Source organism: Crinia signifera, chromosome 1 (genome assembly GCF_055691185.1).
Source record: "Crinia signifera chromosome 1, ASM5569118v1, whole genome shotgun sequence".
NCBI classification, from domain to species: domain Eukaryota; kingdom Metazoa; phylum Chordata; class Amphibia; order Anura; family Myobatrachidae; genus Crinia; species Crinia signifera.
This window is the reverse complement of record NC_139217.1, coordinates 480876661-480892348: the sequence shown is the minus strand read 5'-3', so window position 1 is coordinate 480892348 and position 15688 is coordinate 480876661. Positions and strand designations below refer to the sequence as shown.

Sequence of the window (15688 nt, the reverse complement as noted above, 5' to 3'; positions counted from 1 at the left end):
ATATGTATATGAAGTACATGTGGATGGTATATGTATATGCAGTACATGTGGGTGGTATATGTATATGCAGTACATGTGGGTGGTATATGTATATGCAGTACATGTCGGTTGTATATGTATATGCAGTACATGTGGGTGGTATATGTATATGCAGTACATGTGGGTGGTATATGTATATGCAGTACATGTGGGTGGTATATGTATATGCAGTACATGTGGGTGGTATATGTATATGCAGTACATGTGGGTGGTATATGAATGTGGCAAATGTGGATGGTATATGTATATGCAGTACATGTGGGTGGTATATGTATATGCAGTACATGTGGGTGGTATATGTATAAGCAGTACATGTCGGTGGTATATGTATATCCATTACATATGGGTGGTATATGTATATGCAGTACATGTGGGTGGTATATGTATATGCAGTAGATGTGGATGGTATATGTATATGCAGTACATGTCGGTGGTATATGTATATCCAGTACATGTGGGTGGTATATGTATATGCAGTACATGTGGGTGGTATATGTATATGCAGTACATGTGGATGGTATATGTATATGCAGTACATGTCGGTGGTATATGTATATCCAGTACATGTCGGTGGTGTATGTATATGCAGTACACGTGGGTGGTATATGTATATGCAGTACAAGTGGGTGGTATATGTATATGCAGTACATGTCTGTGGTATATGTATATCCAGTACATGTGGTTGGTATATGTATATGCAGTATATGTGGGTGGTATATGTATATGCAGTATATGTGGGTGGTATATGTATATGCAGTACATGTGGGTGGTATATGTATATGCAGTACATGTGGGTGGTATATGTATATGCAGTATATGTGGGTGGTATATGTATATGCAGTACATGTGGGTGGTATATGTATATGCAGTACATGTGGGTGGTATATGAATGTGGTACATGTGGATGGTATGTGTATATCCAGTACATGTGGGTGGTATATGTATATGCAGTACATGTGGGTGGTATATGTATATGCAGTACATGTGGGTGGTATATGAATGTGGTACATGTGGATGGTATATGTATATGCAGTACATGTGGGTGGTATATGTATATGCAGTACATGTGGGTGGTATATGTATATGCAGTACATGTGGGTAGTTTATGTATATGCAGTACATGTGGGTGGTATATGTATATGCAGTACATGTGGGTGGTATATGTATATGCAGTACATGTGGGTAGTATATGTATATGCAGTACATGTGGGTGGTATATGTATATGCAGTACATGTGGATGGTATATGTATATGCAGTACATGTGGGTGGTATATGAATGTGGTACATGTGGATGGTATATGTATATGCAGTACATGTGGGTGGTATATGTATATGCAGTACATGTGGATGGTATATGTATATGCAGTACATGTGGGTGGTATATGTATATGCAGTACATGTGGGTGGTATATGTATATGCAGTACATGTGGGTGGTATATGTATATGCAGTACATGTGGGTGGTGTATGTATATGCAGTACATGTGGATGGTATATGTATATGCAGTACATGTCGGTGGTATATGTATATCCAGTACATGTGGGTGGTATATGTATATGCAGTACATGTGGGTGGTATATGTATATGCAGTACATGTGGATGGTATATGTATATGCAGTACATGTGGGTGGTATATGTATATGCAGTACATGTGGATGGTATATGTATATGCAGTACATGTGGGTGGTATATGTATATACAGTCGACGTGGGTGGTATATGTATATCCAGTACATGTCGGTGGTGTATGTATATGCAGTACACGTGGGTGGTATATGTATATGCAGTACACGTGGGTGATATATGTATATGCAGTACATGTCTGTGGTATATGTATATCCAGTACATGTGGGTGGTATATGTATATGCAGTACATGTGGGTGGTATATGTATATGCAGTACATGTGGGTGGTATATGAATGTGGTACATGTGGATGGTATATGTATATGCAGTATATGTGGGTGGTATATGTATATGCAGTACACGTGGGTGGTATATGTATATGCAGTACACGTGGGTGGTGTATGTATATGCAGTACACGTGGTTGGTATATGTATATGCGGTACATGTGGGTGGTATATGTATATGCGGTACATGTGGGTGGTATATGTATATGCGGTACATGTGGGTGGTATATGTATATGCGGTACATGTGGGTGGTATATGTATATGCGGTACATGTGGGTGGTATATGTATATGCAGTACATGTGGTGGTATATTTATATGTAGCACATATGGGTGGTATACGTATATGCAGTACACGTGGGTGGTGTATGTATATGCAGTACACGTGGGTGGTGTATGTATATGCAGTACATGTGGGTGGTATATGTATATGCAGTACATGTGGGTGGTATATGTATATGCGGTACATGTGGGTGGTATATGTATATGCAGTACATGTGGGTGGTATATGAATGTGGGAACTGGTATACAATACGGCGCAACAGAAGAATGCTTGAAAATATGATGGAGTGTGGTCCTCCTTATCCTGACATATGATTCCACTCTGGTTCAGTGTCCGTTTCAAATGGATCGATGTTCGTGGTGAAGAAATAAAGTGAAAAAAGGAAAAAATTACTCCTTTGTGTCCTTGATTTACAATTCTTAATGTGTTGAAAAATTAAAGTGAATTTTAGGGTAAGCGTACCAAACTCACGTTAGAGTAAGTTGGTGTGAAGCACATCAAGGTTTCTTTAGTGTTGTATTTTGTATTTGCTTGAAGTGAATGTGATTCTTTGAATGAACTCCGAAGAGAAGAAAAAAGAAGAAATGCAGTTTGTGTAGATGTGACGTGTATCACGTATACGAAATACGTGATACACGTCACATCTACACAAACTGCATTTCTTCTTTTTTCTTCTTTTTTTACATTCACTTCAAGCAAATACAAAATACAACACTAAAGAAACCTTGATGTGCTTCACACCAACTTACTCTAACGTGAGTTTGGTACGCTTACCCTAAAATTCACTTTAATTTTTCAACACATTAAGAATTGTAAATCAAGGACACAAAGGAGTAATTTTTTCCTTTTTTCACTTTATTTCTTCACCACGAACATCGATCCATTTGAAACGGACACTGAACCAGAGTGGAATCATATGTCAGGATAAGGAGGACCACACTCCATCATATTTTCAAGCATTCTTCTGTTGCGCCGTATTGTATACCAGTTCCTACTTTTTTCTTGTACACATGTTTCTGTAAGTGTGGGTGACACTTAAAGGGACTGGGAACATCAGGGCTGCATAGCGCCATATACGGTTCTGTTAATCCAAAATTCTAGTTTTATTGGTATATGAATGTGGTACATGTGGATGGTATATGTATATGCAGTACACGTGGGTGGTGTATTTATATGCAGTACATGTGGGTGGTATATGTATATGCAGTACATGTGGGTGGTATATGTATATGCAGTACACGTGGGTGGTATATGTATATGCAGTATATGTGGGTGGTATATGTGTATGCGGTACACGTGGGTGGTGTATGTATATGCAGTACATGTGGGTGGTATATGTATATGCGGTACATGTGGGTGGTATATGTATATGCAGTACATGTGGGTGGTATATGTATATGCGGTACATGTGGGTGGTATATGTATATGCAGTACATGTGGTGGTATATTTATATGTAGCACATATGGGTGGTATACGTATATGCAGTACACGTGGGTGGTGTATGTATATACAGTACATGTGGGTGGTATATGCGGTACATGTGGGTGGTATATGTATATGCAGTACATGTGGGTGGTATATGTATATGCGGTACATGTGGGTGGTATATGTATATGCGGTACATGTGGGTGGTATATGTATATGCAGTACACGTGGGTGGTGTATGTATATGCAGTACATGTGGATGGTATATGTATATCCAGTACATGTGGGTGGTATATGTATATGCAGTACATGTGGATGGTATATGTATATGCAGTACATGTGGGTGGTATATGTATATGCAGTACATGTGGGTGGTATATGTATATGCAGTATATGTGGGTGGTATATGTATATGCAGTACACGTGAGTGGTATATGTATATGCGGTACATGTGGGTGGTATATGAATGTGGTACATGTGGATGGTATATGTATATGCAGTACATGTGGGTGGTATATGTATATGCAGTACATGTGGGTGGTATATGTATATGCAGTATATGTGGGTGGTATATGTATATGCAGTACATGTGGGTGGTATATGTATATGCAGTACATGTGGGTGGTATATGTATATGCGGTACATGTGGGTGGTATATGTATATGCAGTACATGTGGTGGTATATTTATATGTAGCACATATGGGTGGTATATGTATATGCAGTACACATGGGTGGTGTATGTATATGCAGTACATGTGGGTGGTGTATGTATATGCAGTACACGTGGGTGGTATATGTATATGCAGTACATGTGGATGGTATGTGTATATCCAGTACATGTGGGTGGTATATGTATATGCAGTACATGTGGATGGTATATGTATATGCAGTACATGTGGGTGGTATATGTATATGCAGTACATGTGGGTGGTATATGAATGTGGTACATGTGGATGGTATATGTATATGCAGTACATGTGGGTGGTATATGTATATGCAGTACATGTGGGTGGTATATGTATATGCAGTACATGTGGGTAGTATATGTATATGCAGTACATGTGGGTGGTATATGTATATGCAGTACATGTGGGTGGTATATGTATATGCAGTACATGTGGGTAGTATATGTATATGCAGTACATGTGGGTGGTATATGTATATGCAGTACATGTGGATGGTATATGTATATGCAGTACATGTGGGTGGTATATGAATGTGGTACATGTGGATGGTATATGTATATGCAGTACATGTGGGTGGTATATGTATATGCAGTACATGTGGATAGTATATGTATATGTAGTACATGTGGGTGGTATATGTATATGCAGTACATGTGGGTGGTATATGTATATGCAGTACATGTGGGTGGTATATGTATATGCAGTACATGTGGATAGTATATGTATATGTAGTACATGTGGGTGGTATATGTATATGCAGTACATGTGGGTGGTATATGTATATGCAGTACATGTGGGTGGTATATGTATATGCAGTACATGTGGGTGGTGTATGTATATGCAGTACATGTGGATGGTATATGTATATGCAGTACATGTCGGTGGTATATGTATATCCAGTACATGTGGGTGAAATATGTATATGCAGTACATGTGGGTGGTATATGTATATGCAGTACATGTGGGTGGTATATGTATATGCAGTACATGTGGGTGGTATATGAATGTGGTACATGTGGATGGTATATGTATATGCAGTATATGTGGGTGGTATATGTATATGCAGTACACGTGGGTGGTATATGTATATGCAGTACACGTGGGTGGTGTATGTATATGCAGTACACGTGGGTGGTATATGTATATGCGGTACATGTGGGTGGTATATGTATATGCGGTACATGTGGGTGGTATATGTATATGCGGTACATGTGGGTGGTATATGTATATGCGGTACATGTGGGTGGTATATGTATATGCAGTACATGTGGTGGTATATTTATATGTAGCACATATGGGTGGTATACGTATATGCAGTACACGTGGGTGGTGTATGTATATGCAGTACACGTGGGTGGTGTATGTATATGCAGTACACGTGGGTGGTATATGTATATGCAGTACATGTGGGTGGTATATGTATATGCGGTACACGTGGGTGGTATATGTATATGCAGTACATGTGGGTGGTATATGTATATGCGGTACATGTGGGTGGTATATGTATATGCAGTACATGTGGGTGGTATATGAATGTGGGAACTGGTATACAATACGGCGCAACAGAAGAATGCTTGAAAATATGATGGAGTGTGGTCCTCCTTATCCTGACATATGATTCCACTCTGGTTCAGTGTCCGTTTCAAATGGATCGATGTTCGTGGTGAAGAAATAAAGTGAAAAAAGGAAAAAATTACTCCTTTGTGTCTTTGATTTACAATTCTTAATGTGTTGAAAAATTAAAGTGAATTTTAGGGTAAGCGTACCAAACTCACGTTAGAGTAAGTTGGTGTGAAGCACATCAAGGTTTCTTTAGTGTTGTATTTTGTATTTGCTTGAAGTGAATGTGATTCTTTGAATGAACTCCGAAGAGAAGAAAAAAGAAGAAATGCAGTTTGTGTAGATGTGACGTGTATCACGTATACGAAATACGTGATACACGTCACATCTACACAAACTGCATTTCTTCTTTTTTCTTCATTTTTTACATTCACTTCAAGCAAATACAAAATACAACACTAAAGAAACCTTGATGTGCTTCACACCAACTTACTCTAACGTGAGTTTGGTACGCTTACCCTAAAATTCACTTTAATTTTTCAACACATTAAGAATTGTAAATCAAGGACACAAAGAAGTAATTTTTTCCTTTTTTCACTTTATTTCTTCACCACGAACATCGATCCATTTGAAACGGACACTGAACCAGAGTGGAATCATATGTCAGGATAAGGAGGACCACACTCCATCATATTTTCAAGCATTCTTCTGTTGCGCCGTATTGTATACCAGTTCCTACTTTTTTCTTGTACACATGTTTCTATAAGTGTGGGTGACACTTAAAGGGACTGGGAACATCAGGGCTGCATAGCGCCATATACGGTTCTGTTAATCCAAAATTCTAGTTTTATTGGTATATGAATGTGGTACATGTGGATGGTATATGTATATGCAGTACACGTGGGTGGTGTATTTATATGCAGTACATGTGGGTGGTATATGTATATGCAGTACATGTGGGTGGTATATGTATATGCAGTACACGTGGGTGGTATATGTATATGCAGTATATGTGGGTGGTATATGTGTATGCAGTATATGTGGGTGGTATATGTGTATGCGGTACACGTGGGTGGTGTATGTATATGCAGTACATGTGGGTGGTATATGTATATGCGGTACATGTGGGTGGTATATGTATATGCAGTACATGTGGGTGGTATATGTATATGCGGTACATGTGGGTGGTATATGTATATGCAGTACATGTGGTGGTATATTTATATGTAGCACATATGGGTGGTATACGTATATGCAGTACACGTGGGTGGTGTATGTATATACAGTACATGTGGGTGGTATATGCGGCACATGTGGGTGGTATATGTATATGCAGTACATGTGGGTGGTATATGTATATGCGGTACATGTGGGTGGTATATGTATATGCAGTACACGTGGGTGGTGTATGTATATGCAGTACATGTGGATGGTATATGTATATCCAGTACATGTGGGTGGTATATGTATATGCAGTACATGTGGATGGTATATGTATATGCAGTACATGTGGGTGGTATATGTATATGCAGTACATGTGGGTGGTATATGTATATGCAGTATATGTGGGTGGTATATGTATATGCAGTACACGTGAGTGGTATATGTATATGCGGTACATGTGGGTGGTATATGAATGTGGTACATGTGGATGGTATATGTATATGCAGTACATGTGGGTGGTATATGTATATGCAGTACATGTGGGTGGTATATGTATATGCAGTACACGTGGGTGGTGTATGTATATGCAGTACACGTGGGTGGTATATGTATATGCGGTACATGTGGGTGGTATATGTGGGTGCGGGTGCCAGGGAGGGTGGGTGTATGATGGGGGTGTGGGTGCCGGGGAGGGCGGGTGTATGATGGGGGTGTAGGTGCCGGGGAGGGTGGGTGTATGATGGGGGTGTAGGTGACGGGGAGGGTGGGTGTATGATGGGGGTGTAGGTGCCGGGGAGGGCGGGTGTATGATGGGGGTGTGGGTGCCGTGGAGGGTGGGTGTATGATGGGGGTGTGGGTGCCCGGGGAGGGCGGGTGTATGATGAGGGTGTAGGTGCCGGTGAGGGTGGGTGTATGATTGGGTGTGGGTGCCAGGGAGGGTGGGTGTATGATGGGGGTGTGGGTGCCGGGGAGGGCGGGTGTATGATGGGGGTGTAGGTGCCGGGGAGGGTGGGTGTATGATGGGGGTGTAGGTGCCGGGGAGGGCGGGTGTATGATGGAGGTGTAGGCGCCGGGGAGGGCGGGTGCATGATGGAGGTGTAGGCGCCGGGGAGGGCGGGTGCATGATGGGGGTGTAGGTGCCGGGGAGGGCGGGTGTATGATGGGGGTGTAGGTGCCGGTGAGGGTGGGTGTATGATGGGGGTGTAGGTGCCGGGGAGGGTTGGTGTATGATGGGGGTGTAGGTGCCGGGGAGGGCGGGTGTATGATGGAGGTGTAGGCGCCGGGGAGGGCGGGTGTATGATGGGGGTGTAGGTGCCGGGGAGGGCGGGTGTATGATTGGGGGGTGTAGGTGCCGGGGAGGGTGGGTGTATGATGGGGGTGTGGGTGCCGGGGAGGGCGGGTGTATGATGGGGGTGTAGGTGCCGGGGAGGGTGGGTGTATGATGGGGGTGTGGGTGCCGGGGAGGGCGGGTGTATGATGGGGGTGTGGGTGCCGGGGAGGGCGGGTGTATGATGGAGGTGTAGGCGCGGGGGAGGGCGGGTGCATGATGGGGGTGTAGGTGCCGGGGAGGGCGGGTGTATGATTGGGTGTGGGTGCCAGGGAGGGTGGGTGTATGATGGGGGTGTAGGTGCCGGGGAGGGCGGGTGTATGATTGGGTGTGGGTGCCAGGGAGGGTGGGTGTATGATGGGGGTGTGGGTGCCGGGGAGGGCGGGTGTATGATGGGGGTGTAGGTGCCGGGGAGGGTGGGTGTATGATGGGGGTGTAGGTGACGGGGAGGGTGGGTGTATGATGGGGGTGTGGGTGCCAGGGAGGGTGGGTGTATGATGGGGGTGTGGGTGCCGTGGAGGGCGGGTGTATGATGGGGGTGTAGGTGCCGGGGAGGGTGGGTGTATGATGGGGGTGTAGGTGCCGGGGAGGGCGGGTGTATGATGGGGGTGTAGGTGCCGGGGAGGGCGGGTGTATGATGGGGGTGTAGGTGCCGGGGAGGGCGGGTGTATGATGGGGGTGTAGGTGCCGGGGAGGGTGGGTGTATGATGGGGCTGTAGGTGCCGGGGAGGGCGGGTGTATGATGGGGGTGTAGGTGCCGGGGAGGGTGGGTGTATGATGGGGGTGTAGGTGCCGGGGAGGGCGGGTGTATGATGGGGGTGTGGGTGCCCGGGGAGGGCGGGTGTATGATGAGGGTGTAGATACCGGTGAGGGCGGGTGTATGATGGGGGTGTGGGTGCCGAGGAGGGCGGGTGTATGATGGGGGTGTGTGTGCCGGGGAGGGTGGGTGTATGATGGGGGTGTGGGTGCCGGGGAGGGCGGGTGTATGATGGGGGTGTAGGTGCCGGGGAGGGTGGGTGTATGATGGGGGTGTAGGTGACGGGGAGGGTGGGTGTATGATGGGGGTGTGGGTGCCAGGGAGGGTGGGTGTATGATGGGGGTGTGGGTGCCGTGGAGGGCGGGTGTATGATGGGGGTGTAGGTGCCGGGGAGGGTGGGTGTATGATGGGGGTGTAGCTGCCGGGGAGGGCGGGTGTATGATGGGGGTGTAGGTGCCGGGGAGGGCGGGTGTATGATGGGGGTGTAGGTGCCGGGGAGGGCGGGTGTATGATGGGGGTGTAGGTGCCGGGGAGGGTGGGTGTATGATGGGGCTGTAGGTGCCGGGGAGGGCGGGTGTATGATGGGGGTGTAGGTGCCGGGGAGGGCGGGTGTATGATGGGGGTGTGGGTGCCCGGGGAGGGCGGGTGTATGATGAGGGTGTAGATACCGGTGAGGGCGGGTGTATGATGGGGGTGTGGGTGCCGGGGAGGGCGGGTGTATGATGGGGGTGTGGGTGCCGGGGAGGATGGGTGTATGATGGGGGTGTGGGTGCTGGGGAGGGCGGGTGTATGATGGGGGTGTAGGTGCCGGGGAGGGTGGGTGTATGATGGGGGTGTAGGTGCCGGTGAGGGCGGGTGTATGATGGGGGTGTAGGTGCCGGGGAGGGCGGGTGTATGATGGGGGTGTAGGTGCCGGGGAGGGTGGGTGTATGATTGGGGGGTGTAGGCGCCGGGGAGGGTGGGTGTATGATGAGGGTGTAGATGCCGGTGAGGGTGGGTGTATGATGGGGGTTTGGGTGCCGGGGAGGGCGGGTGTATGATGGGGATGTAGGTGCCGGGGAGGGCGGGTGTATGATGGGGGTGTAGGTGCCGGTGAGGGTGGGTGTATGATGGGGGTGTAGGTGCCCGGGAGGGTGGGTGTATGATGGGGGTGTAGGTGCCGGTGAGGGTGGGTGTATGATGGGGGTGTAGGTGCCGGGGAGGGTGGGTGTATGATGGGGTGTAGGTGAGGGTGGGTGTATGATGGGGGTGTAGGTGCCGGGGAGGGTGGGTGTATGATGGGGGTGTAGGTGCCGGGGAGGCGGCGTTTACCTGATCAGGCCTGAATCAGGACCCTGGACTCCTCCCTGTGTGTCCCCCCTAGTCTGCACAGTGCTGTGTATCCAGGCCTCCCTGTGTATCTGTCCCCTAGTCTGCACAGTGCTGTGTATCCAGGCCTCCCTGTGTGTCCCCCGGCCCTAGTCTGCACAGTGCTGTGTCTCCAGGCCTCCCTGTGTGTATCCTCCTGTCCCCTAGTCTGCACAGTGCTGTGTATCCAGGCCTCCCTGTTTGTCTGTCCCTTAGTCTGCACAGTGCTGTGTATCCAGGCCTCCCAGTGTGTCCCCCCTAGTCTGCACAGAGCTGTGTATCCAGGCCTCCCTGTGTGTGTCCTCCTGTCCCCTAGTCTGCACAGTGCTGTGTATCCAGGCCTCCCTGTGTGTGTCCCCCTGTCCCCTAGTCTGCACAGTGCTGTGTATCCCGGCCTCCCTGTGTGTGTATGACTAACGCTGTCTCTCATTCACCAGACACTATTGGTCATCTCATACCGTGAGCCACAGAATCCTGAATACCTGGAGTTCCAGAAGAATCTGATTCATCGATGTAAGGAGGAGTTTGGTGTAAATCTGAACTATTCCCTGGTAAGTGCCCAGGTACCTGTATAATATATAAGTACTAGTGTCCTGCTCTCCCAGGGATACCGGCTGGTAGGTGCCCAGGTGCCTGTATAATATATAAGTACTTGTGTCCTGCTCTCCCAGGGATACCGGCTGGTAGGTGCCCAGGTACCTGTATGATATATAAGTACTAGTGTCCTGCTCCCCCAGGGATCCCGGCTGGTAGGTGCCCAGGTACCTGTATAATATATAAGTACTAGTGTCCTGCTCCCCCAGGGATACCGGCTGGTAGGTGCCCAGGCACCTGTATAATATATAAGTACTAGTGTCCTGCTCCCCCAGAGATACCGGCTGGTAGGTGCCCAGGTACCTGTATAATATATAAGCACTAGTGTCCTGGTCCCCCAAGGATACCGGCTGGTAGGTGCCCAGGTGCCTGTATAATATATAAGTACTAGTGTCCTGCTCCCCCAGGGATACCGGCTGGTAGGTGCCCAGGTACCTGTATTATATATAAGTACTAGTGTGCACTCCCAGGGATACCGGCTGGTAGGTGCCCAGGTACCTGTATGATATATAAGTACTAGTGTCCTGCTCCCCCAGGGATACCGGCTGGTAGGTGCCCAGGTACCTGTATAATATATAAGTACTAGTGTCCTGCTCCCCCAGGGATACCGGCTGGTAGGTGCCCAGGTACCTGTATAATATATAAGTACTAGTGTCCTGCTCCCACAGAGATACCGGCTGGTAGGTGCCCAGGTACCTGTATGATATATAAGTACTAGTGTCCTGCTCTCCCAGGGATACCGGCTGGTAGGTGCCCAGGTACCTGTATGATATATAAGTACTAGTGTCCTGCTCCCCCAGGGATACCGGCTGGTAGTTGACCAGGTGCCTGTATAATATATAAGTACCTGTGTCCTGCTCTCCCAGGGATACCGGCTGGTAGGTGCCCAGGTACCTGTATAATATATAAGTACTAGTGTCCTGCTCCCCCAGGGATACCGGCTGGTAGGTGCCCAGGTACCTGTATAATATATAAGTACTTGTGTCCTGCTCCCCCATGGATACCGGCTGGTAGGTGCCCAGGCACCTGTATAATATATAAGTACTAGTGTCCTGCTCTCCCAGGGATACCGGCTGGTAGGTGCCCAGGTACCTGTATAATATATAAGTACCTGTGTCTTGCTCCCCCAGGGATACCGGCTGGTAGGTGCCCAGGTACCTGTATAATATATAAGTACTAGTGTCCTGCTCTCCCAGGGATACCGGCTGGTAGGTGCTCAGGTACCTGTATGATATATAAGTACTTGTGTCTTGCTCCCCCAGGGATACCGGCTGGTAGGTGCCCAGGCACCTGTATAATATATAAGTACTAGTGTCCTGCTCTCCCAGGGATACCGGCTGGTAGGTGCCCAGGTACCTGTATGATATATAAGTACTAGTGTCCTGCTCCCCCAGGGATACCGGCTGGTAGTTGACCAGGTGCCTGTATAATATATAAGTACTTGTGTCCTGCTCCCCCATGGATACCGGCTGGTAGGTGCCCAGGCACCTGTATAATATATAAGTACTAGTGTCCTGCTCTCCCAGGGATACCGGCTGGTAGGTGCCCAGGTACCTGTATAATATATAAGTACCTGTGTCTTGCTCCCCCAGGGATACCGGCTGGTAGGTGCCCAGGTACCTGTATAATATATAAGTACTAGTGTCCTGCTCTCCCAGGGATACCGGCTGGTAGGTGCTCAGGTACCTGTATGATATATAAGTACTTGTGTCTTGCTCCCCCAGGGATACCGGCTGGTAGGTGCCCAGGCACCTGTATAATATATAAGTACTAGTGTCCTGCTCTCCCAGGGATACCGGCTGGTAGGTGCCCAGGTACCTGTATAATATATAAGTACCTGTGTCTTGCTCTCCCAGGGATACCGGCTGGTAGGTGCCCAGGTACCTGTATAATATATAAGTACTAGTGTCCTGCTCTCCCAGGGATACCGGCTGGTAGGTGCTCAGGTACCTGTATGATATATAAGTACTTGTGTCTTGCTCCCCCAGGGATACCGGCTGGTAGGTGCCCAGGCACCTGTATAATATATAAGTACCTGTGTCCTGCTCCCCCAGGGATACCGGCTGGTAGGTGCCCAGGTACCTGTATAATATATAAGTACTAGTGTCCTGCTCTCCCAGGGATACCGGCTGGTAGGTGCCCAGGTACCTGTATAATATATAAGTACTGGTGTCCTGCTCCCCCAAGGATACCGGCTGGTAGGTGCCCAGGTACCTGTATAATATATAAGTACTGGTGTCCTGCTGCCCCAGGGATACCGGCTGGTAGGTGCCCAGGGACCTGTATAATATATAAGTACTAGTGTCCTGCTCCCCCAGGGATACCGGCTGGTAGGTGCCCAGGTACCTGTATAATATATAAGTACCTGTGTCCTGCTCCCCCAGGGATACCGGCTGGTAGGTGCCCAGGCACCTGTATAATATATAAGTACTAGTGTCCTGCTCTCCCAGGGATACCGGCTGGTAGGTGCTCAGGTACCTGTATAATATATAAGTACTAGTGTCCTGCTCCCCCAGGGATCCCGGCTGGTAGGTGCCCAGGTACCTGTATAATATATAAGTACTAGTGTCCTGCTCTCCCAGGGATACCGGCTGGAAGGTGCCCAGGCACCTGTATAATATATAAGTACTAGTGTCCTGCTCCCCCAGGGATACCGGCTGGTAGGTGCCCAGGTACCTGTATAATATTTAAGTACTAGTGTCCTGCTCTCCCAGGGATACCGGCTGGTAGGTGCCCAGGTACCTGTATAATATACAGTGGTGTAGCTAGGTGCCACGGTGCCCGGAGCAAGGGCATGTTTCGCGCTCCCCCCGATTTGTAGTAGGCGGGGCTCTTGCACGATGAAAAGGGGGCGCAGCCTAACATTATAAGTCACACCGTAATGCCCATTACACATAAAGTCACATGCCCATTACATACTATATAACAAACCATAATACCCATTTAAACATTTGACACATAAAACCAAAAACTTTTTTGGAAGGAGGGCAGAACATTTCTAGTTACACCGCTGGCGGGAGCCATCATGCTTCCATTTATATGTATGCACACACACAGGGTTGGTGCAAGGTTCCCCGGCAAGTGGTCAGCACAAACCCCCCACACACACACACGCACAGTGGGTGCCACCCACAACCCAGAAAGGACTCACCACTGTTGGGGTGTATATGGTGATGGAGGGACTGCAGGCGGGCTGCAGGCTACTCTGCAGATGTAAATAACTGCTCACTCTGGGCCAGATGTATCAAACTTCAAAAAGTGATAAAATGGAGAGTGATAAACAGCCAGCCAACCAGCTCCTAACTGCCATGTTACAGGCTAAGTTTGAAAAAAGACAGGAAGGAGCTGATTGGCTGGTTGTTTATCACTCTACACTTTATCACTATCTGAAGCTTGATACATTTGGCCCTCTGTGACTTGCAGCGCTAAAGGGAGGCTGTGGTCTAAAAGTCACCTGCTGGGCGCCGGGCCGGCTCAGGTCTACTGTGGCGGCAGGAGACAGGAAACAGCCAGTCAACATAAGTGTTTTGACCGGCGCCTCCTGCAGCAAGTAAGAGGGTCCTGGGGGATGGGAGGGGGGGAGATGCTTGGTGCAGGCGGCATGTGAAGGGGGTGATGGGGCAGCCGCTGAGTCGCTTGGGCAGGGGGGGTTGGGGGGGAATCGCCTCTCACCTCCATCCAGGGGGTGTCCCTGCTCCCACCTACCTACCTCCAGTGGCCCTGCACACACACACACACACGCATATAACATACACACAAACACACACACACTCCATTTGCAGGTGGTGAAATTAATAGTAACAGATAATACTGTTTGTATAATGCCAATTTAATTATCTACAAGCCACTTTACAGGATCTTTACCCTCATTGATGACACATTGTGAACGGAGGGTCCTCTTCCTGCTGCTGCTTAGATAAACGCAGGGGAGGGAGAGAACTGCAGAGCTGTCTCCCCCCAGAACAGCCTTATCGGTGTAACTGCACTGACTGTCTCTGTCTGACTCTGCAGGGCAGGCATGTCACCAGGCAGCGTGTGTGAGACTTCCTGCCCAGGGCAAAGCATGGCCTCATGGGATTTGTAGTTTAATCGTTTACTGCTCAAAGTCTGAGCAGTAACATTTAAACTACAATTCCCATGATGCCACTGTCCCTGCCTCTCCGTCCTGCCGGGTGCCTCTGAATGCAGAATCCCGACACCTCCGTCGCACACTGACTGAACTACTAGCACTGTAAGTGCCGCAGCCAGGCGGGGGAGGGAGCGGGTAAGCAGGGCGGGGGAAACGGCAGCACAGTTTGCTCGGCTCCGGCGCCACTTGATCTCTCTGCGCCCGGAGCAAGTGCTCCGCCGGCTCCGCCCTCCCTACGCCCCTGATAATATATAAGTACTAGTGTCCTGCTCCCCCAGGGATACCGGCTGGTAGGTGCCCAGGTACCTGTATGATATATAAGTACTAGTGTCCTGCTCCCCCAGGGATACCGGCTGGTAGGTGCCCAGGTACCTGTATAATATATAAGTACTTGTGTCTTGCTCCCCCAGGGATACCGGCTGGTAGGTGCCCAGGTACCTGTATAATATATAAGTACTAGTGTCCTG

The 15688-nt window shown here is 48.2% G+C and overlaps 1 protein-coding gene across 3 annotated transcripts in view; it reads left to right on the top strand.

The window, feature by feature from the left end:
- NPR2 (natriuretic peptide receptor 2) overlaps positions 1-15688 on the top strand; it is a 176706-nt gene that overhangs the window by 3629 nt on the left and 157389 nt on the right. For 2 of the 3 annotated variants that reach the window (XM_083155498.1, XM_083155497.1), the window contains exon 2: positions 10936-11049. In XM_083155498.1, coding sequence (XP_083011624.1) covers positions 10936-11049 — 114 coding nt within the window. Of the gene's footprint in view, positions 1-10935; positions 11050-15260; positions 15324-15688 lie in introns of those variants that run through there. The other variant, XM_083155499.1, reaches the window with a different exon arrangement.